Source organism: Amblyomma maculatum, chromosome 9, assembly GCF_055883805.1.
Source record: "Amblyomma maculatum isolate TAMU_Amacu chromosome 9, ASM5588380v1, whole genome shotgun sequence".
Lineage (NCBI taxonomy): Eukaryota > Metazoa > Arthropoda > Arachnida > Ixodida > Ixodidae > Amblyomma > Amblyomma maculatum.
In genome coordinates this window covers 10591880-10616417 of record NC_139352.1, presented here as the reverse complement: position 1 = coordinate 10616417, position 24538 = coordinate 10591880, and the positions used below count along the sequence as shown (strand labels likewise).

The 24538-nt window shown below is 44.8% G+C and overlaps 1 protein-coding gene across 4 annotated transcripts; it reads left to right on the top strand.

The window, feature by feature from the left end:
* The first annotated feature begins 28 nt into the window (after positions 1-28).
* On the top strand, positions 29-22863 carry LOC146178262 (uncharacterized). Of its 4 annotated transcripts, none has more exons than XM_084578067.1 (7): positions 29-213; positions 786-926; positions 3711-3876; positions 8998-9158; positions 9801-9979; positions 16503-16601; positions 22143-22863. In XM_084578067.1, exons 4-6 carry the CDS (start codon positions 9060-9062, stop codon positions 16543-16545), a joined length of 321 nt encoding a protein of 106 aa, XP_084434193.1. In that variant the 5' UTR covers positions 29-213; positions 786-926; positions 3711-3876; positions 8998-9059; the 3' UTR covers positions 16546-16601; positions 22143-22863. The 4 variants fall into 4 exon arrangements, 3 of the variants coding, with proteins under 3 accessions (XP_084434193.1, XP_084434194.1, XP_084434195.1); XM_084578068.1 differs by having other exon boundaries at positions 16441-16601; XR_014700577.1 differs by lacking the exon at positions 786-926 and having other exon boundaries at positions 16441-16601.
* Positions 22864-24538: the final 1675 nt, after the last annotated feature.

The following is a 24538-nucleotide window of genomic DNA, read 5'->3' as shown; positions in this document are numbered from 1 at the left end:
GCAGGACCGCTGTTGGCCTACGGTTGGCCTGGGTTGGCCTGTTGGCATAAACAGCCGCGCGCGGTAAATGTAAATGGCGGCGCACTGCTATTCGGGACAACTTGTGTCAGCTGTGAGACAGCGACTGCCTCGGTTAGCTCGGCTACACTGTAGCGCAACGACATGAATCGACAAACGCCGCCTGAATGCCATACCTGAATAATTTTAGAGCAGGTAAGTGAGCGACAGTTGAAACACCGATCATTTGCGCAGATGAGATGAGCAATGCTCAGGGGTTGACAAAAATGGCGTATTGATTGTTGCACCTGTCAGAGTAGTTTACTGCCTGCCCAAACGTATTCCGAATAAAAAAAAATTAATGCAGCTGAGCGAAACTTGCAAAGCGTGGGTTCCCTCAGCTGTAAAGACCGCTGTCTTGCGTAGATGAGTACTTGGCAAAACGTCTAGTAAAAACCGCTCATAAATGCAATTTAATCGCCTTCACGCTAACATTTTAGGCGACTTCGACATGCCATTGCAGTTCAGGCACCAGGAAGGAAGGCGCTCTGTTTCCACAAACCGATCAACAACCAATTTCGGAGTGACCATATTCCTCATACGTCATACCCGAAAGTGAGACATTTCTTTTAGCCTTGACATGCACATACTAGCTTTGGCTGTGTGTACTAATGTGGCATGGTGCAGTACTTAAGAGGACACCCTTGTGCTTTTGCCTTGTACTGCAGTGGAGCAGGTCTTACTTCCAGAAGAGTTGTAGCTGACAAGTTGTTGATGGCGTTCTCCAGTGTTCCACGCAGTGATGGGCTACCCACGTCGTTCTTCGAGGTCTAGTGCTGGGATGTCCTCACAGCACGGTTGCACCAGAGGACAGCAGTCAGATAAACATTCATGCATCCATTACCTTGCAGCTGGAGGCTCCACAGCAGGTGATCATGCAGTGTTAGCGTGGTGTTTGACTTATGAGCGAGCACAAATATGTTGCAGTGAATTTGTGCAGAATTGCACTGCTTAATGTTACTGAGTTGGACCTAGACAACAAAACTGCTCTTCACCCTATTCTGTGGCACTACATCAGACATTACCTGCCGCAGTGGTGCAGTGGTTAAGGCCACAGTTGTTGACCACATGGCTCAAACAAAGATTCAGCTGAACCTAGCAAGACATTTTGGCACTGAATGCTACTTCAGAATTCAAGCATACTGATAACAGGTTCAGCCATTTTAGCTAGGGGTATTTTATAGCCGCCCACTTTCGACGGGGTGCTTACATTCAATATGTGTATTCTATTTTTTAACCAGAAATACCTCTTGGAACAATCATTCTGGCTGTGATTACAAGGCTGTTCTGGGATGTTAAAGAAAAACATGCCGGTTTTGTCTAAAATGAAATGTCTGGCTCATCTGAGTGGTATATATAAATGTTTGACTTTTTTATGTAAACCAAAAGAAATAGTAGCAGAAGTATGTCTAAACAAAATAAATTTTTGGTATTTTGGGATTAACGTGAAAAACTCAGTATCCTTGATAAGCATGCTGCAGCTAGTTGGCTGTTTACCAGAAGATAAACTCAAAGTACAAAATTACCGAAGCACAGACATCACTGGCATAGTAAAATGTTGGTGTCCTTGGATTGTATGCTTTTGGTGCCGTGCATGCCTCTGCAAACCGGGTGGCTCCACTTGCCTGCCATCTGCTGTTTCTGAACTGGACATCATCAACCACTCAAAGCAGTTAGTAGGCTGAGTGAGCACTGTATGAGATGACATGAAACTATGCGAAAAGTGTCAAGAAAATGGTCACGCCCTGGTTTGTGCAACTGTTGAGCAACAGTTCCACAGTTCCGGTCTCTAACATTTAAGCAATAGGACCCAATTTGTGGAATGTTCAGGATATAGATCTGCTTATACTGATGTATTGACTGGAGTGCCCCAGGGATCTGTGCTAGGTCCTTTGTTATTTTTAATTTATATCAATAGCATTGCCGAAAACGTCGATGAAAGTGTAAGCGTGAAATTGTTTGCCGACGATTGTGTCTTGTACAGTGTCATAGACAGTGCTTCACAACAAACTGTGTTGAATGAAAGCCTTTGTAAACTTGCGGACTGGTGTGAGGAGAGCGGTATGAAGATTAATTTTGCAAAAACTGTATCTATGCCAATAACAAGAAAGAAGAGGCCCCTTGGTTACAACTATCACATACAGGATCAGTTTATTAATTCTGTTTCAGCTGTTAAATATCTAGGGTTAACGATTACAGACAGCCTCAAATGGGACACCCACATTGACAATATTACCAAGAAGGCATTCAATAAGCTTTGTTTTCTTCGCCGAAAATTAAAAGGCGCTACTCGTGGCGTCAAACTTGAAGCATACCGCTCTCTAGTCAGACCAGTTCTCGAGTATGCCTCGGTGGTTTGGGATCCGTGCTATAATAAAGATATTATCAAACTAGAGCGCATCCAGCGTCTTTCAGCCAGATTTATTTTTTCTGATTACCGTTCAACATCTTCGGTCTCTAACATGCTGAGTCAGCTTAAGCTAGAACCCCTTAAAGTACGCCGTCAGGTCTCTAGGCTGAAATTCTTTCACATGCTGTATAACAACAAGTCTGGTTTGTCACGTGATACCTATATTTTTGCTGCACCCCAGAGATCTAGTAGATTGAACCACTCCAAAGTAGTAAGCCCATATTTCGCCAGGACCAAACTTTACCAGAATTCATACTTTCCCCTCACAACACATCAGTGAAACCGTTTGCCTCAATTTATTGTTGAATGCACCAATGAAAATATGTTTGCTGAACTGTTATTGTAGAACATGTAACCCCTCTCCTGCTTGGGCAGCGCTGCTGCCTGCAGTATTTGGAAATAAATTAATAGCTACCGTAAAGGGCAAAGAGACATGATTCCTCACCCTTTTGATCAACCCAGTCAATATCTTGACGAACATGACGACCCACTTTTAGCACGTGTCTTTGTTTGACGGCTTCATACTTCACTTCTGTTCTTTTTATTTTATTATAGCGAAAAGAATATGATACTCTGAATGAAACCCCATGAGAGAACTGATATTTCATAGCAGACTGGGCATTGTCTCTAGGGTTGTCTGGATGGGACACACAATTTTTAAGATATCTCTTAATCCACTGCAACAGTCTTGGGAAAGGTGTATCTACTATACGAGTCAAATGAGTTGGGGAGCAAACAATACATGCTCACAAGGTGGCAGAAAAAGAATTTTGCAACACTACGAAGGCCATGTACATGCACTACTGGATGGTATCCTTGAGACATGTTTGTGTTTACATTTGTTTATGGGTTGGTGTTGTGGGGGTTCTGGGCTTTAGTATTTCCATCTGCAAGAGGTGCTGTATCTGCAATAACAATTTAGGCTTTAATTACTCTTATGTAGATTACTTGTGCCAATGAAAATGTAAACATAAACACTAAATGACTTCGAACCATGTGCAAACATTTGATCTTGAAGAAAGTAATATGGTATTTTACAATTAGAAAACAGTAGCAGAATAAAAACTGAAAACTACTTTGAAATAAACACAGAAAAAAGTCAGCAAATTTAAAAAATAAAAATAAAAGTAGGAAACTTGTCTCTAATTGTATTCAACTTGCATAAGGTGAAAGATATAATGTAGTCAATTTGTAATTACTGGCATCCAAACTGTGCAATGCCTAAGGCCATTTTATTTTTCAGGTGGTCTTCCACAAGGCATGGTGTTGTCAGCTCCACCACAGGAACAAGACAGTTTTCAAGAGAAGCACCAACTGCCCTGTGAAACTGCTCGTCAAGATAAAAAAATCTGAATCTGAATGCGATGAAGAATGACCAGCTCCTTTGGAGGGAAGTCCCTCTGCCTGCTGTGAGTAGGCTAGTATGAACTCACAATCATAACTCCGAATCTGCCGATTCCTTGAGAATGCTGCGAAACAAAGGGCATATTTCATTCATGTTTTGAAGCTGGAGTGACGCCCTCTCAGTATATAACTCACCCTGAGAGTCTTTGCTAGATGGGCCACTCCTCGCAAATCCGCTTGTTAGTATAGCTCAGTGGACCGTGTATTGCTTACACAAAAAGTGGGAGACCATGTGGGAACCCACTCGTCAGGCTAAAAGAAAAGATGCCATTGTATGCAGCCCATAGTTTGCAATACCATTCCAGAAGGTTCACCGTAATATGTTTGAGCACGATGCAGCCTAGCTCATGCCACTGAATGTATTTTTTTAATTTGTCTTCTCAAAAATCAGTGCCACAGAGGCAACATAGGTAACAAAAATTCACCCTCCGCATTCTGCATGCCAGTCTACTGCAAATTTCCTGTTGCTGTCCTTGCTGGGAATTGACATTAAACCCCATAAACCAAGCCAAACCTGATCATGTCATGTCATGAGACCACATGACGTGGCCCAGTTGGCAGGCGCTGCCAGTTCGGACCACTCCCGTGAAATGGAAACTGAAGCAGCATCCTGTGATCCCAAGTCGAACACACTACCCCCAGGGCCATGCAGGCAGGCTCCTATGACTTGGTTAAAATGGGGCTTGATAACACGTTTGGTAGCCTTTCACATAATGTGGTAGCTTGTGACTGTATGCTGCTAAGTCATCATCATCATCATCAGCCTGATTATACCCACTGCAGGGCGAAGGCCTCTCCCATATTTCTCCACTTAACCCGGTTCTGTGCTAGCTGCATTCACTTGACCCCTGCGAACTTCTTAATCTCATCCTCCCACCTAACTTTCTGCCGCCCCCTGCTAAGTATGTGAGACATAATACCGGTACCAAGAGAGAAATGGTTAAATGCATGTACACAAATGAAGATCTACAGGAAATCCACAGATGGAAGCCAATAATGCTGCTGTACATACCCTTAATGTGGAGCTTAAGTATCCCTTAAACTTTTGTTAGTTCATTGGAGATGAAAAATGAGGCATACTGCAGTTGACCTAACTATTATGGTTAGAGGCATTACCGAAGCTCCACCTATAGCAGTTGTTTAACTGTTGTCTGGGTAGTACCAAGAGTAGTTACAGAAATCTGCAAGCAGAGCCAAGACTGAGAAAATAAAAAAAGAGAAACAAGAAGACAGAAATTGGGGAAGGAGAAATGAAAGGATGGCATGGCTCTCACCAAATGTTTTGACTAGCCATAGACTAATTTAGTCGCCTGTTATTCATGTACAATTTTGTTTCTGTGCAGTGCTATCTAACTTCAAATGTTTTTACTAGGGTTGTTATTCTTCTGTGCGCACCACTCATCCACCTCGATTAATGAGCATGCCCTCTTAACATGGTGGTATAAGAAATACATTGCGTAACAAAATACTTCCGCCCTTATGAATCAGTGCAACTTCTGTCACGAGCCAATAAAAATGTAAAAACTTCAATACAAGCCAACTTTCTAAACTGAATTCATCTGCTGAAGGTTATCTCTGAACTTGTATATCAGTATAGAGGTGATGCTATTGTTACAGTGTGTAGCCGAGATGTCTGAAGACGACGAGGATTTTTTGGGCGCTGGGTCAAATGACGACGATACTAAAGCTGAAGCTGTTGTGTTAATGTGCTCTGGTGTTCCAGAGGTGCTCCTGATGTTGAACTCGGACTCTTACCGCTTGGGAACGCTCCATAACAGTTCGGTGGGGTTGCTAGGTAGGCAGCAAGTAACCGATGAGGTTGATACTTGCTGCACCTGGCTGTGATTCGAATATAGATTGAGCCCCGAGGATCCAGTCGAGTGTGGCTTAACGCGGCATATCCAGCTATGGCGAGGTAGCCAGATCCATGTTTTGCCCAACCTTGCTGTAGGTGCTGTATGTTTTGTAAAGTCTTGTACATAAACTCCACTTCATCTCTTAGCTTTCATTTAGTGTCGTCGGCTTCGGTATATATGGGCGTTGACTAAATTCTGCCCTTATTTGTTTGGGAGGCCCTTTCGCATAGTGACAGCCTACTATGTCTTATGTTGGTTGTCCTCCCTTAACGACCCTACTGGGCATTTAGGTCACTTGGCCTTGTGCCTACAGGAATACATGTTTGATATTGCCTACAAGTCAGGCCGTTTGCATAAAGACGTTCACTGTTTGTCCCGTCATCCCGTCGATCCTCTAGAATTACTCTACTGTACTGCTGATGACTACATGCTGTCCATCACGGAATTTCTGCACATCGGCTCCAAACGGAGTCTTGACCCTTCCCTACGACCCTTTATCGACCAGCTGTGCACTGACAACTCCGATCCTTCCATCAATAGGTTCGTGCTGCGTGACAATACATTGTTTCGACACAATATGCGCTCAGATGGTGCCAACCTTTTGCTTGCCATTCCTACTCATCTCCGCTTGACTGTTTTAGCCCACCTTCATGATGCCCCTACAGCAGGACACTTGGGCGTATGATAACGTGCACCGCCATTTCTTCTGGCCTGGCCTTTATTTCTTTGTTCGCCACTACATTGCAGCTTGTGACCTGTGCCAGCATCAGAAGAAGCTGCAACTTCAGCCCGGTGGTCACCTTCAACCAACCGAAGTTTCTCCTGACCCATTTTCCCGCGTCAGTCTCGACCTCCTTGGGCCTTTTCCAACATCGGCTTCCAGGAATAGATGGACTGCAGTCATCACTGATTACACAATGCATTACACTATCATGAGAGCTATCCCGACCAGCTGTGCCTCCGACGTCGCTGATTTCCTTCTTAACGACGTCATCCTGCTTCATGGTGCTCCCCGTCAACTACTTGCGGATCGAGGCCCGTGCTTCATTTCTTAAGTTAATGATGACTTGCTCCGGTCATGCTCTACCCCCGCAAATTTATGACAGCCTATCATCCCCAAATGAATGGCCTTACTCAGCTCCTTAACCGGACACTTACGGACACGCTGTCCATGTATGTTTCTGACCACCATCAATTCGGACATCAATTTGCCATTCGTCACATTTGCATACAATTTATCCCATCTAGATATCACCGGCTACTCACCCTTTCATCTCCTCTTTGGCCGCAACCCTCTGCTCCCTTTCTACAGTTTGCTGCCTGCTGAAGACCATTCGAGCAGTTATGCTTCTGATGCCATAGCACGTGCCGACGCCGCCCGAAACATTGTTCTGGATCATCTCAGGGCTTCCCAAACGGTCCAAAAACATCGTTACAACAATCACCATCACGATGTACGCTATCCACCTGGCTCCCTCGTCCTTCTTTGGCTCCCGGCCCGCCGTGTGGGCCTGTGCAAGAAACTCATGCCCCGTTACGTGGGTCTCTACCGTGTCTTGGAGCAACTTAGTGACGTGACCAACAAGATCACGCCTCCTGTCTTTCACGCCAAATCCCACTGCACCACATACACAAATATTTCACGTTGCTCGTCTAAAACCCTACTATTCCCGCCCATCGGTTTAGCAAGCACAGGGACCGTGTCTGCCCTGGGGGGGGGGTAGAGGGAGGGAGGGGTTAGTTTTACGGTGTGTAGCCAATATGTCAGAAGACGACGAGGATGTTTTGGACGCTGAGTCGAACGACGACGACATTGAAGCTGAAGCTGTTGTGTTTGTATGCTCTGGTGTTCCAGAGGTGCTCCTGACATTGAACTCAGACTCTTACCGCTCTTGAAGGCCCGGAACACTATCATCAATGCTACGTTATGTCTTCAGGTTCACTAGTCAGGCGGGTAATCTACTTCCTGGCTGTCGCAGTCAGAAAACACCAAAAAACTTTATTCCATGTGCCGATTTCTTCTAATGTGTTGGCATTAAAGTCCCTGTTCTCCAGAATATCCAATATTGGCATTGTTAGAGTTAGCAATGCAAATTAAAAGTCATAGGCATGGCTTTGGCAGGTGGTAGCTGGCAGCTGATATGACCGTGGACTGATTGTTTGTAGGACAGCGCGATGTCATCCAGCCATGTGACATGGCCAATTTGACAGGATTTGCCAACTCAGGCTTCTCAATTTGGGTGGAAGGGTGAGGGGCATTGAACCCTCCAGGACCGTTACATCCAGAGTGAGACATGCTACTAGGCATGTTTGTTAGGCTTAAGGCGGCACTTTGTAACATGTCGGTTGGTCTTTCTCACAATTGGTTGGTCGCTTACAATTGTATGCTGGAGAGTACGAATGGAATGGCAGAGTCAGATTTTAAGGGATTATTTATTAGTCATTGTCCTACCACGGCCATGCAGTGGTTTGGGGCACTTGACTGCTGTGCCCAAGGATGTAGGGTCGAATCTCGGTTATGGTGACCACTTTTTGATGGAGGCGAAAAAGCAAGGTGTCCGTGTGCTGTGCGATGTCAGCGCACGCTAAAGAGCCCTAAGTGGTCGAAATTTTCTGAGCCCTCCACTACTGCGTCTTTCATAACCTGAGTCGCTTTGGGATGTTAAACTCCATAAACCAAAGCTATTTACCAATCAAGTTGCAAAGTGCATGTATGTGGGTGAGGATCCACAAAGGGACCCCCAAGCAAAAGCCATTAACACTGTCACATCATATCCTTAAAGGCAAAAGTCAAGTGTGCCCCCTCCAGTATTTGTTCATACTTTTTTTGCTTGTAGATGTTCCTCGTCTACATGTAGCAAAATGCAAAAACTGTGAATGCCTGCTTCTGCCCATGTGTGATAATGCCATCCATGCTTGCCAGGCAGTATTATCATCCAACATCGATTCTTACAAAACGAGGGGAGATACCTCTCCCTGTGATCTGCAGCCAGTACCAAATAGCTATTGAAAACAGAATGAAACATATAAAATGGAACAGCAAAAATGTGACTCCTTCTTTTGGTGCACACCTGATTGAGTATTCAGTAATACCTAGCACATTCCAAAGCCATGCAGTGTGGACATTGCACAAGTGAGATAGCATAAGCTCCCTTTAAGATGCCACAATGATCACTGGTCATAATAGAACAGGTGCCATCTGCATTTTAATTCCAGAAGTGGTGTATTTTTATTGCTGAATTTGTCTCCTTATATATTCTTCTCCTGCAGCATTGTGCGACGACTCAAGAAGCACAGCTACAGTGCTGCTGACAGCCACAAAAGCCAGTGCCATGCCAATTGCTGTGCTTGTACGCAGCTCACAGAGCAGGGATGGAGACAGCTTGGCTTCCCATCTGCTGATGTGCCCACTGTGCTTTGGAATCGGTGAGGTAAGAGCTCCTGAACTAATGTGGGAGCTGGCAGCTACCAGTGGTGCCTAACATATCAAACAATGTAACACATACATGATAAGCTGCTCTTTGAGGTTAGATGTGTTTCCTTTGAAAGGCTTCAAAACCATGCTCTTAAATAAAAACAACTTCCTTTGTTTTCAACAATTATTAGTTTCTTAGCTCAGTTTTCCCTCTAATATTGGTGTTTGAAAAGCACCTCTCTCAATGTCAGTGCTCACACATGCCATGTCTGTCCAACTTTTGTACAGCTAAACTTCACACATTGCAGTGGGGAAGTACACGAAGGCAACCGCAACAATACACCATCAGTGACACGCTGCCAGAACTAACCCAACCTAGCTTCAGCGTCGTCTTTGTTCGCCACACCACCCCAGCACATCTTCATCATCTCGATACTGCATACCGTTGCTATATTATTGCCTTTATCTGTGGTTTAACCTCTGCTACCCATGAGCACAAAAGTGCGGCAGTGTCCTAAAGATGACCTTATAGCCATCATTCCCTGCATTAAGTGATGAGAATCATGAGCTCTAAATAGTGCAGTGCACAGGCACTTTAGCTGCCTGCCGTACCTAAAAGAATCCTTATCTCTTTGGTGGATGTCAATCCTTGTTGCAGGTTCCTGCCACAGTCATGTCCAGCTCATCTTGGCCTGAGAAGGATGCCCTGCACAATGCCTGGCCCTCGACACAACAGTTTTTATGCTATTTTGACATCCAGCAGGCAGAGTGGTGGTGGATTGCTTCTACACAAAACAACATGGACAAAGATGACTGCTTCAAGGCGGCTTCCAAAAGGTATTGCTAACATACCGCTTGAAGGCATTCACATAAGATATGAAGCAAGTGTTCTGGGCAAAAAAATTTTAATCATTGAAGCGTTGTATTTGCACCATCCCATTCTTTGAGTGCTATGTTCATTCGCTAACTCCTGAAAGTCCCCATTGGTGTGTGTTACCATTGGGGGGGGTGCAGTTCCATCATACATTTTATATATGAGGGAAAAATATGTAAACAAGATCAATGATTTCTGTCTACATTGGTGTGGTGCTCAGGCAATATGAATGCTTGCCATCTTATCCATGTTTGCATTTTTCTGCAGCTCATTTGATTTCAATGAACTTGAGATGTATAGTTTTCTTGATGAAGAAGTCTGGTGAATTCATGCTATCATACATGATGGGTAAATGTCAAATGCAAAGTGATGTGGACATACCTGTTCTGAGCCAGGATGCGCTGTTTACTCTAATGAAGAAAGACTGCGGCTTAGTTGAAGCATTTAACAAGAGATTCTGCGAGCCCTTTGCTTTCTCTTTCTTCTTGTCTGCCTGTTTCTCTCTCTCTTTCTCTCTTGGCTGGGCTTCTGATTTCTTCTTTGCTTTCTTCTTTTTTATCTCGGCTTGTTCTGCCTTGGCTTGGCAGCGATCTTCTTGAACACCAAGCCGGGTCTCCTCTCATCTGCCACTCGGCTTGCAGATTTCTCTGACAGCTGCTGCAGGCTTCATTTACAAGACCACATGACGTGGGCTTCCAAAACGGCTCTCATCGTAAAATAACAAAATGGTCATTAACAACTTACTGGATGGTTTCTTCTTTAAAGTAACAGTGAGGGTAAATAATAGTTGGTCTGTATGGATATTGTATGATATTTTAAGCACTGAAAAAAACCCACGCTCACTATAAACGAAGGTTGTGCAAGTTAGGAAAGACTGAAAAACAAACTACATTTACTGGCACCACTGGTGATTTTGCATATATAATTTCTACAAATGAAAACCTGATTAAGCTGGCAAGCGTCGTTGATACTGTCTGCCTCCATGCTAAAGGAAAGTCCTTAACCTTGTTTGCACTTTTCTTGTGTCAACAGAAATGTTTTTGCACAAATTCTCAAAGCTCTGCGACTCTGCCCTTCACTGCGTTATTTCAGAAGTCAGTACAAAGTCCGAAATCACACTTGACTGGAAAAGTGCCAATCACATTTCAATACTTAAGAGTGGTAATAAAACACACTTCTCACTGTGGGCCCATATCTCTGATCAGTGTTTCTTGGTTTCGTTTTGCGAACTGCTAGATGTGCAGTTTATGAAATCAGTCATTTACAAAAGAATGATATTTCTTTATGCAACATAGACATATGGCAAGGTTTCTTGCATTAAACAATTCGTGGAATTCACCATGACATTCTCTTTCCTTAAACAATGGTATTAGCTAGGTATATTGAATCTTACTAAATTTTTCCCACTGCGATGATGCAGTGGTAAGACACCCGACTACTGTGCCGGAGTACCCGGGCTCGATCCCGATCGTGGAGGCTGTGTTTCATAAAGAGGCAAAGAGGCGTTCACGATGTCAGCTCACTGGGGTGGTCGAAATTACCTTGTAGCCCTCCACTACTGCTCCTCTTTCTCTCTTTCCACTTTCTCTCCCACCTTCATCCCTTCCCTTATGGCGAGATTGAGATGTCCACAGAAACAAGTGTGACAGATAGGGCGCCTTTCCCTTCTTGTGAACCAATTCTATATTATATTTTTGGATGGTTACTTTAATAAGCTTGAAATATTAAAGTACTATGGAATTTTTTTCAATCGCCGGGGATTTACTGAAACGTATAGTATGTTCTCAATTCTCTCATCATTCGTATCAAATTTAGTGGTGGTTTATAGCAAAAAATGAATTTTTGATGTTTCCCATTTTGTGACCTCAACAGGGGATTCCTGTGGGCAACCTTTAGCAGTGTGTGACGTCGCTGTATGCGCAGCCATCTATTTTGCTCTCTATTGTTACAGGACAAATATTGAGTTTGATTTTGGTCATCTCAGATGAATAGTAACTTCAACTGTAACCTACTGTCACCAGTTTAGCCAGTCAGCATGCACATGACAGGTTTTTATGGATGCATCCACGATGTCATAGGTTGGTATGTCATGACGTCATAGATTGACCAAAACACACTTCCGAGATTGGCTTCATGGCTTTAGTGAGCTGAGAAGTACTCATAGGATTATCCAATACGAGCATAGGAAATGTGTGTGCCGCCGCTCTGATTGGCTAGGCTGTATTTTGTCATCATAAATGCAAATGACATAGGGGTGTGCGAATATTGCAATTTTCAAATATGAATCAAATATGAATATCTGATTAGTGAAAAAAAAGAATGAAAAATTTAAAAATAGCAAACACTGTTCATCTTGTTTATTTCAGAAATCACATGGTAGTGGCAAATAAAATTAAACTAGAATTGCACAGCAAGCATACCCTACTGAAAACTCTAGTATACATTTTATACAGCACTAGTTCAGGCTTCAGGAGACCAGAAAGAATGTCCAAATTAACCAAAAGCTGGAATTATCGAATAGGCCTGAGGGAACTGCCGAGAACTGTTTACATCACAGTAATTTTACCTGATGAACACCTGTACGATGGATGTCTGCATTGTGACGAAACCGAAGAAAGAAAAATGTTTCTTCCTGGTTTCAGCAAGTGCGTCGCTTAGCGCACTTCACTACATAGCCCACATGGTCAAGCATTGTGGTGAAGCATGCATTGCAGGGAATCTGAGGTGAAGTAAGAAATTTCAAATATTAAGAAATTTTGAATATCAATTTTTCAAATGCAAATTGAATAACGAACATAGTTGATTCATATTAAAAACTTCGAATATTTGCACACATTACTGTACATGGATCACCACGTGGTTTTGACAGGTAAATGATTTATAGAAGGGTAAGTTGGGCGAGTTGTCGGTTGTTCATGGCGGATTGGTGGGCGCTGTTTAACACCTAGACAAAGAGAAGAAAACACTGGACTGGCGCGGGAAGGCGCTGGTCCCGTGTTTTCTTCTCTTTGTCTTTGTGTTAAACAGCACCCACCAATCCACCATAAACGATTTATAATTGATATTTTGTTTTGTTTTTTTTCAGACTTGTTTTAGTTTGTTTTAACAGCTGAGCGATTACTGTGATGTCAAAGGGAGGTCTAGACCATGTGACGAGATGAACAAACTGCAATATAATCATTTCTCTTCTCATTGGGATTCCTGTTCTTGAGATATACTGTCTCACCATTGCTGTGAATTAAGATTATGAGATTATGAAGGAGTGACTCTACAAGTTTTTTCATGCCTCACAGGTTCTAAACCCGACTTTAATGTCATGGTCCTCACTTGATTGTTGAAACAGAGAAAGATGAGAAAAGAAATTGGGTTATAAATGGTTTTGTGGTCATAGACAAATAGCACATGGGGATCTGTGTGCAGCAGTGTCTTAAAACACACAACTAAAAAATAGGTCTCTATGCTCTTTGAAGAGCGAGATTATTTATTAATGCAAAAGCGTTACTTCGCTATGTTCACAGATTTCTGTATACAGACCTGTCCACAGACTGCGTCCGCGAAATCGTGTCTGCAGCGCAGTTGTGGATAATTGAAAAGTTGTAGAGGTTAATGAGCGGTGTTAATCTATAGAGGCCGACATAATGTTGCTGCAGAAAAAATAATTAGGCCAATAAGTTAATTAGATAATTAATTAGAATAATTGGTTCACAGGAAAGGAAAGGCGCAGTATCTGCCACACTTGTTCTATGGACACCTGAACCGTGCCGCAAGGGAAGGGAGGAAGGTGATAGTGAAAGCGGAAAGAGAGAAACGGGTACCATAGTGGATATGACGTCAAGGATGTGATGTCACGCAACCGGAAGTAGAGCCGAAAAAAGGACATAGGAAGAGATTGGCGCGCAATTTGAAAGTACCAAAGAATAAATGGGGAAACAAGAAGTGAATTAAGCTACTAGAAGCAACCAGAAGTAACCAACAGCAGCATCCGTGCTTTCGCATTACTCCAGTGTAGATTCTGCAGTGCTCTTTAATTTTTTTCTTTGTTCTAACTGTCCGAGATTGTAGCAGCTCGATGCCAGGCATTGTTCATATATCATTTAAGAGGAGAGGCGTGTGAAAAAACGGTGATTTTATTGTAAAAGATTGCCTTTTTTTAAATTGTTTTATTATCTTCAATCCTTCCTCTTTTATGTCCATCCCAGCCTCAAAAGTAGACAAGAAGTAATAAAAAAATTTCAATGGTTCAACGCTGCTGAACCAAATATTGAGTGAAAGTACTAACTGCGGGTGACTGAGCGTTCTTCTCTTTTTCTTCTTCCTCAACCCACATGTAAAGCCCCGCTTTAACCAAGCCATATGAACGTGCCTTAGTGGCCTATAGGGGTAACGTGAATGCCAGGGTCCTAGAAGGCTGATTCTGACATAACCGTCCCATGTGAAATGAGAGACCCAAGTTGGCAGCTCCTGCCGACCACTTGAGTTGGTAGCCCAGCTCTCACCCTAATGTCATGTGGGGTGTGACGTCACAGCGTCACGCGGGTAAGACGTGGTTACCGGCCGTGCTACGCTGAAGGCTGGAAACCTAGAGTAGCATTGCTTTCGCAATAAAATCTGCGTTCTGATCACGTAAGGTGACACATCAATGAGCAGAATTGAGTTGCTTTTATGACGGTTACGAATTTCAAACATGGCGTCTACCACTTTTGTGGTGTTGCAGGCAGGTAGAAAGAGCTTTTTGAATTTTGGGAGTCCTCCAACAGTCTTCAAAAAATAGAAAAAAGTTTTTTTTTCTCTCCCCAAAACCTGCACCATGACTCCCTAAAATGCCACTGCCATTGGCTCAAAGTTGCTGTACCACGTGTTGTTGGGTTGCCGTGCTGTGGTTCAATCAGAGACACACAGGCTTTGAGCAAGTTTTGGAGAAACTAGGTAGGTTACCTTCTTGGGAATTGATTCTACTGAGCACTGCGCATGATAGTCTAAAGGTCTCAAGGATGTCTGCTAAAGAAACTTGAGGCCAAGTCCCCTCCTCGCCACATGACGAAAAAAACTTGCACAGAGGACACAATTCAGAGACAATGTGAGGGACGTACATACAGTGCGGGAAAATTCTAAGGAAACATGGTGCTTTGGAGCTCCTTAAGCTGCATTTTCCCAAGTTTGTTTAAATGGAGTGTCATGTTCATTCATTAAATGTTAGCTGAAATTTTAAAACCTTCTTTATTATTTCAAGCAACCTTATTGCTTGAGCAGGACATTACGCGACCTGTCAATGCTGTATAACTATGAGATTATGTATGGACATTTTTTAGTACTTGTAAAATACAGCTAGGCTGTTTTTCATTGCAATTCGTTGTTGTGAATCAGATATAAATTTGCACAAGCATCGTAATTCTACCAATAAAGCGTAGCATTAAAGAGTGGCACTTTTTTTAAACCTTCAATGAATTTATATATAGAACACTTTCTTCTCATTGTGTAGGGTGTGTCACAATGAAGGAAATGACATATTGCTCTCTGCTTTATGATATTTATACTGACATCAAAAGGTACACAAATACAGCCTTATATTTCAAACTAAGGAGTTGCAAATTTCAACCAAACTAGATAGGCAGGAATTAACATCAGATTTGAAAACAGCTCCTAAAAATTGACCAGATGTAAACTTTTCAGCTACCTGGCTCTAATATTAACAAAAACGTTTCGTTCTGGAGCATTTTATTTTATTTATTTATTTCAGAATACTACCAATCCCAAGTGGGAATATTACAGGAGTGGGAACATGGCAATCTTAAAACAAGTACAATACAGACAAGACAGTGTACAAGAATCAAACATACACGAAACACAGGCAGTTACAGTACATGGTATATATTACATTAGTTTTCACAGTAGTTCTTAACCATGGGAGATGGGAGGAAGGTGGGAGTGAAAGAAGAGGTGCTGCGGTAGAGGTCTTCGGAATTATTTCGACCACCTGGGGTACTTTAATGTGCACTGACATCACACAGCTCATAGATGCCCTTGCGGTGTCAGTGCACGTTAAAGATAAAAAATGGTGTTTTCCTTTACAAGACTTACACCAGCTGGAGAGTGGAATGCAAAGGTTAAAGACTGGTACTGTTTGCTTTTGTTTGCCGCTTACTCAATTTTTCCGCTAACAAGCTTCTAGGTGTCCACCTAATAGCAAGCAACACAAAAACAGATTGCACTTGAGATGCCATATGTCCATATTTTTTTTACTTCCAGAATGCATTGTTATATTAAGTTTGGAGTGTAGTGTTCTCATAAAGAAATTGTCGTACTTGTAAAAATAAGCCACGTTTTTCTTAGTTTTGGAGCAACATTGTCTCACCTGCCCCTTTATGAAATGAAAAGATTCCCTGCACCATTGTGAAAATCATTACACACTTTGTTTATTACCAAGCGGCCAGAAATGCAGGTGCACTTGAAGCAGCTGGGAATCTTGGATCATTTGTTTCCCACCAGAGATGATGTCCGCCTATGCTGGATGTACCCAGCAGGAACATGATGCAAGGCTCAAGCAAGCACGTCGGCTTTCAGCTGTAGACACCTCCTCAAACCGAAGTAAGTGTGTCTTTGGAGTCTCGGAAGTCTCATTCCTAGGTGTAATTGCCTTGCCACAAGGTAAACCAGGTCAATGTAAGATTGAAGCAGTTCACTCAGTGGCACCTCCCACAGATATTGCATATGTCAGATATTTACCCAGGATGGTGAATCATCCTGCCAGGTCCCTACCACAAGTCTTGGAAATCACTCCACCGATATGCACCCTGCTAAACACGAGCACTAATTGCTCTTGGCAGCATGAAGGAAGCGGCATTCATGAAATTCAAGGAACCTCTGATGTCTGGCCACTGCTTGTCTGGGTGCCACCCATCTTATGCCACAATAGTTTCAGCAGGTGCCAGCAATTTTAGATTGGAAGCAGTCCTATTGCAGACACCTAGTGAACGTAGGCCAGTGAGTAGCCTTTGCCTCTAGGTCAGTGATCCCGACAGAATAAAGGTACATTTAGGTGGAAAAGGAGGTCTTGGCTGCATTGTGGGCCATCCAGAGATTCGAAGAGTTTATCAGAGATATTGCGTTCACCGTGGAAACTGATCACCTTCATCTCGTCTCGCTGTTTTGCAAGATAAAACTTGACATCCTTCTTCCGAGAGTGCAAAAGCTCAGGCTAAAGACCATGCTCTATTAGCTGCAGATGTTTTACGTCCCTGGAAAGTTATTGGCTACCGCTGATACAGTGTGTTGGATCCCTTCCAAGGTGCGTACAGTGGTCACTGTAGAACTTTTTGCTACAGAAGTCGTAGCTTCTGCTTCAGGAGTACATGTAAACATACAGGATCTCAAGAAAACGCAAAGGTATGATGAACAGTGCAGCAAACTACTCATCTCTTTCTTCTAAAACGGCTGGCTGAAGAAGCCAAAGGTGTCCCTTCATGCAGCAAAGTATGCATCAGTGAAGGATGAACTTTCTATTTATGATGACCTTCTCGAAAGCCCCGCCGCGGTGATGCAGTAGATAGGCCACTCGACTCCTATGCCCAAGGATGCAGGGTTGAATGCCGGCCGCAGTGGCTGCTTTTACATGGAGGCGAAAAGCTGAGCGCCCATGTGCTGTGTGATATCAATGCACATTAAAGAACCCCAGGTTGTTGAAATTTATGGAACCTTCCATTGCGGCATTTCTCATAGCTTGAGTTGTGTTTGGACGTCAAAACCTCATAAAACCAAACCTTCTCAAAAGCACTTACCTCATTATCCCATTATCACCTAAGCTTGCAGTTTTATTGGTTCTATGCAAAGAACATCATTCTAATACTCTCGCAAAGGCCTTTGTTTGTGAGTCTGTAAGGTGGTCAGGTATAACAGCTGAGATTTCCTCTCTCATAGCCAGTAGTGAAAAGTGCGCTGAAACTTCAGTGAATCCAGAAGCAACACTCGTCCCTACAAGCCTCCCTTGTTGTCCATGGAAAGTTCTCTGCTTGGATGTATTTCACTTGAATGGCCTAACTGTATTAATGGCCGTGAATTACTATTCCCATTTCCCAGAGATTGTGACTCTCAAAACTACAACTGCTCAAGTGGTTATCGATATGTTAAAAGCATGTTTGGTCATTACAGGATAGTACAGCAAGTGAGGCAAGACAATGGTCCGCCTTTCTTTTCTCCTAATTTTGCCATCTTTGCTGCCTCACAATGCTGTGACCACATCACTAGCAGCCCTCATTTGTCAGAGTCTAATGGAAAGCCAGAACGGGTGATCTGCAATGTGAAAGACCTTCTCCCCAAAGTGAAAGATCCTCACCGTGAAGGATCCTCACATTGCCCTTAACATATGCCAAGGGTGAGTGGTTTCGGCCCTGCTCAACTTCTTATGGGAAGAAGACTGAGAATGTGAGTCCCATAACAGACGAGTAGCTTTGTTCACACTGGAAGGAAGTAGCGGCCAAACATAGACTATGTAAGGAAAAGTCTGTCAAAAACTTCAAACATCATCATTGGTCCAGAGATTTGCCATCACTTAAACCTGCCAAACAGTTCCAGATTCAACCAGGCTGAATCCATGATACAGTTTGAGGTCAAGCTCAGCATTCACAATCTCTTATAGAAACAGAGCGTGGAAGCGTTTTTCAGTGCAGTCGCAGACATCTGGTTCCCTTCCTCATTGCCCAACACTGCCGATCACATGTAAAAGCAGCACCTGAACCACTCGCCCCCTTTGACAAAAGCGCCTACTCCTTCAAGTGATCTGGGTGGAAGGGGTGGCATAGGATGTTTCATGTCAGTTGTCATGTTTGATTAAAAAAAAAAAAAGGAAGCAAAGGGGGGAGCAGGTAAAGTGACCTATCTATTTTCAGTGTAAGTGCTTCTGATTAGTGTTGAAAGGCTTAAGTCTTCATTCCAAGACATACTTTGTTTGCTTGCTGTGTGTTAATTTTTGTTACAGCCAAGCACCAGCTTGAATTTTGTGCCTCTTTACATCCAGCAGGTAGAAGAAAATGAAGTGTGCAATGTAGGGAATGCTGGAACATTCAGGCTTATGCAACATTGCATGAATAAGGTTTCCGTTTACCTGTCTTCTCTGGTTGGCTTCCTGGAGCCACATCCTCAGGGTGAATAGTCGGAACGCCTACACCGAGGTCGTTTTTATTGGTCTATGGGGATCGAGCTTCTATCAGATGCTACCCTCAACAAAGCTGCAACCGTCTGCTGCCAGAAAACTCCTCTGTGCTGCTAGAATTTATTCTCACCTTTCACCAATGAGGTAACCTCAGACGAGTAGAGCCCCATATCAAAGAAGTATTAACACCCTAAGTGCACCCAGGATAGCCAGATACTAGTAAAATATGTTCCCATGCCCCTAAAGGTTAGGTGTGTCATTTTTGTATGTGTCAAGCCTGTTCATGTAATTTCAATGTTTTCATCGGAGCTGCCAGAGAACTCACATGTTTTCCAGCTGCAGCCTGCGAGGAGGTTAATTGGCGCAGGGCGCGCAACAGTCGGCGTTGCATTCAGGGCCACCAGTGGCCACATATTTCTGCATCCCGAGTGGTATATAAACACATTTTTCTTATTTCACATTGCAAGTACAATGTCTTCCCTTCATGAAGAAGAGCCCAGTACACCCTAAAATGTTGCAAAATTATGAAACCTCATTTTGAAGGCGATGCATTTTTAAAACACTGCGATTCGTGCGTGCGGGAGTCATCCGGCGGCCAGCACTGGATAGGAGCGCATTGCATAGAGATGCGCATTCAAATAAAATTTTCCGAAAATTTCTGGTTACATCGTGTGGGCAGCTGTTCGTACACGGTTGGCATGTGCTTTGAAGAACACTGCGACAAGGGATGCAATGACACTTTGAGCCCATATGTTTAAAACAGCACGTGTATACTGCGAAGCCGGGCATACTCCTAACAAGCACTCTGTCCGCTGGCCTCTCCAAATTGCACAATCTTCTTTTGGTCCAACATGCTAGTACAAGCGCTACACTTGTTCAGATACATTCGTTGAAACTGGGCAGCCTAGATGCTCTATGCGGACAGCCGCTCTCATACTGCACAACAAACGAAAGAAAACTGCGCACCGGTGCAGGCGACACTGCCTCTCCTCCCTCCGCGGTCTATGTAGCATGCGTCGCGCGGAGGGGGGAGGGGGGATGTGTTCAGGATATTGATTGGCCTTGCAGTTCGCCAGATGGCGCAGCCTGTCGAATCAGCTTAAAGGTTTAAAGTTCCAGTGACTTTAAAGGGCCACTGTCCAGGGTATCACTTTTCAAGCAAAGGAGCCTAATTCTTCGATCAGGTACCGGAGATAGTCTGTGCAAAATGCTACAGCGATACGCGCGCAGCAAAGCAGCAAAAATACAAATCAAAGCTCTGTCATCCTTCCCTTTGGGAAACCAGCTTCCCCTAACGACATCCATTGGTCAGTCTTGCTGACTGACGGGTGAAAGGTGTGCGCCGCTTGCTGCGCACTTTTCCTTCGCCACGGGCGGACTGAATGCAATAAATGCAGCGGCGCGCACTCCCTCGCCTGTTTTATTTTCGCTCACGCATACTCACGCAGAGTGCCACGCCCCATCTCCCGCCAAACGCGGAGGAGGAAGGGGAATTTGGCTTGCGGAGACTTGACGACCGGGCAGGAGAGTGAAAAACATTTGCGATGAAACGGGAGGATAGAAACACGACAGAATCGGGGGCTGTAACCGCGTTATTAATTACTTTTTTCAAAAAATAATTTACGGCCTTGCGTTCTGGAGGCGAAGCCTCACAGTCACTGGGGAAGAAAATATTTTCGACCGGAGGGTGGACAGTGGCCCTTTAAATCGGCTCATCTGCTCGCCACGACGAAAGGTTTCGCTGTAGACTACTGCAGTTTTTCGCCGTTTTCTAAAAATCCTGGCAAGTTCTGCTGTTAAACTACTTATCGGAAAACGTAGACCATGTCATGCTACGGTGTGGTCGGCGTTCTGAGTCCGAAAATTCAAGCAGGTCGCGCACAATTTTTTGACAACTCGGAGAGATAAATGCCGCGTGTTACGCCGGCATGAGTAAACGCGTGTCGCTCGCACGCCCTCAAATTCGGACTCTCCGTAGCGTCAGTCGCTCCTCAGCCTTCACGGACAGCAGGGGTGTACGCATGGTGCTCCCTCGACCTCGGCTCCGAGCAGTGATAAAACCACTGCAGAGTGTGTGTGTGAAAAACTTAATTTCAGGGAGGAAGCTTGAGGTAGCCGGGGCATCCTCACGCAATCACTAGGTGGGCTCCTCATTACAGGAGCCCATTGGTGACCGCCGCGGCTCGGGCTCGGTGGACCAAGACCTTCTGGCTTGCCAGGTTGGAGCAGCCGAGCAGGGCTGCCTCCCAGTCCTCCCGGGTGGGGTTGGGTTTGGGGGAGAGGTTCGGGGTTGACTGGCAATGCCCACACTATGTGGAAGATGTCCGGAGACTTCTCCGCACAGTGCGGTCATTTTCCTTTACAGGCAGGATCAAAGTGTTTTAAAACAGTCGGGCACATCAACGTTTTGGTTTGGAAGGCCCTTGCAAGGCTTAGGATGAATTGCATGACCGAATTTAAATAATTCAGTAACTTCTCGAAAGTGACAGCCGGATTAGGTACCACTGCAGAGAGTGTGAAGAGAGGACGCGGCTGCGTCGTCGCTCTGGGTGAAGCCGGGCAGTCTAGTACTAGTTCCGGCGTAAGCGGTGCTACGCACCTACTTCGTATTTGATCTATGCACGGCTGTAATTTTTTTTTCTTTTTGTGGCTAACGCTCCCGTGCGGTGCGGGTGGCGAGCGGCGACCCCGCGCGCACGTATCTAACGCTTCATAATTTTGCGATGTATTTAGGGCGTGCTTTTGTTCGTAAAGGGCCGACGTCGTACTTGCACTAGGAGATCATTAAACTGGGTTTAAAACATCTGTTTACTCGTATTTCGCTATTCTTATGGGCCGCATTCCCACTCTGGATGCCGAAGGGGCGGCTGGTGGCGCTCACGTCGCCCCGGAGTTGCACGGCCTAAGTCCTGGTGCAGCCTGGTGCGATGTTGCAGGCCTTCCTGAAATAGAATATTCGGTTTGTTATGTCTCATTTGCAGGGCTCCCAGGTCCTTATCGAAATCACGGAAAACACAGAAGACGAATGATCAGCATTCCGCCGCATTCACTCACTCCTCGTGCAACGCGATCACGACGTAATAGCTTATATCTACCACAATCGCTGGACACCGTGACCTCCTTTTGCTAGCGGCGACTCCGGGCAAGACAAGCTCAAGTCACCAGCCACCGGCAAGGTCGCCGACCGATTTCGGCAAGAAGGATAGCTGGGATACACAGCCCGCGGCGAAAGCAGCAGCAGCCACGACGTGGTCGGGGACTACACGGAGGTTCTCTCGGTCAAGCTGATGGGCACCGACCCACGCACGCAGGCACCCGTCCAGAAAAGCTGCGCACCGACCACTAGCGCACTGAAGATGTGAACCTTAGCACAGTGTGCCGAAAGAGTGTGTTTTGTGCTCTTGTAGTTGCTGCGCAGGCTCCGTAGCTGCAAGTGAAGATGCCATCTCTTTGATTAACACGTCCGCTGAGTCCACCATCTGGCGGGTACCTTGTCAAGCGCGTCTCCCACGTCTCCCTCCAAATTTTAGCCTTTTCGCCATGGGGTCGACGCTTTTCTCTCGGCCATATCAGAGCCCCTCAATACTTTGAAGGACTCTGGCCATATTTAAGCCGACTACTGATCATGCTTGCAGAGGCAGTCCCCAAATAAAGAGCATTACAACTGCAGAGAAATTCCGTCGGCTGTGTTATTTTTGTGTTTTGTCGTACCTGGCTTACAAATGCGCAGAGGTTTCAATGAGGGTGGCTCAAGTGTCTTGTGAAGGTGAATAAAGTTTTATTTTGAAGTGTTTTCTAAACTCCTGCAGCGTAAATGAACTTAACGGAAAAGAGCGTACGATGTGCATAGGAAGTTTCGCTGTGCGACGTAGTGACCTGCGGTGCCTTGTTGACATGTTACAATGGTCGAAGTTGCCGGAGCCCTCCATTCGGCGTCTCGGCCCGAGTCGCTTTAGGACGTTAAACCAAATGTCTAGAAGCCAAAACCGAACGCCCGCATTATTTTAGGGCTCGTGTTCTTCTGCATTACATGGCCCTTGGTAAACAAAAATATAAGCGTCGCCTGCTGCTTGGCGGTCATTTGTTAAAGTGATTAAGCGAAAGAATGCCATAATCTTGTACAATGGCACTGACGGTCGGCGCCATTGGCGCTGAAATTGCATTACACGAAGTGACGTTGTGATGGTGGACCATCGTGGTTTGCATTGAACATATTGCGTGCATCGTACGCTTCGTTTCTGTGCTACGCGGTAGCGAAGGGGTCGCTTGTCGCTAAAGAGAGGGGGTCGTGGCTGACGCGGTCGGCGTAGTTGGCAGTGAGCTAAAAAGACCTGCTTGCTTGGCCGGGCGATGTCACACATGACCTGGCGCGGGAGTTTCAAATACCGTGCAACGATCACGTACCGTTACACTTAGTGTGAAAGCAAGGAAAACGTGACAAGTATTGCGAAATAAAGGTCACCGCGTGTCTCAGATGATTCATATTTATAACGTGCCTTATTGCGCTAGAAAAAAAGCTGAAATGCGAGTCAGATATGCTCCCGACGCTTAAAGCTTGAGAATATGCGCGGTTTACGCGTATGTCGTATTGCACGTGAACTGGAGTCTTGCGAGTGTCTGCTAGTAAATGTGCGTGTAATCAGCACAGGCGGCAGTCGCGTCATAACCAACGGGGCTAATCGTCCCCTTAATTTTTTTTCTACTTTTCATGGAACTTCGTATCAATCGTGAGGCAACGGTGGAATAGTGGGTATGCTGTTAAGAATGATTAGAGTGGTCTGCGTTCCGGTGCGTAGCAGAACTTGGCTTTTGAAAGCTGTGCGACACTTGCAGTGCATTGTTGCGTTTCGGCAATGGTTGTGAGGCGACGCGCGTGCATGGGCGCGCGGCTATAGCGCCGGTTGGCTGCACTTTCGTCCGTACGAGGCCACGACGCAGCGCTGACAAGGATGACATTTTCGAAATTACAAAAACTTGCATATGCATATTTACGGTGGCTACAAGCCTAAAAGGTAATGAGCATAACATCAATAATTAAAGTTATTGTTCAGCATTAATTAACCAGCCTGCTATAGTTAGCAGGTCTTGGCTGCACTGTCATGCACCATACATGCTGACAATGCTGTACCGAAGAAAGTGGTCTATCTCAAAAACCGTATTTTTTATAATTACGTGAAGCCTTAGGTGAAGCCCTGTATAGACGCTGCTGCTGAAGAAGTGTTCGTCACTTATCCGTCCACAAAAAGATTGCTGGGGTTCATTCTGGCTGAAACTAAAGGCATGTACCGGCACGAATAAAGTTTCGCAAGTGTGCAGAAACAGGTGTACGAAGTGGAAGGAGAAGCGAGCGCCGGCGGCTCCGCGCGCTGCACTTGCG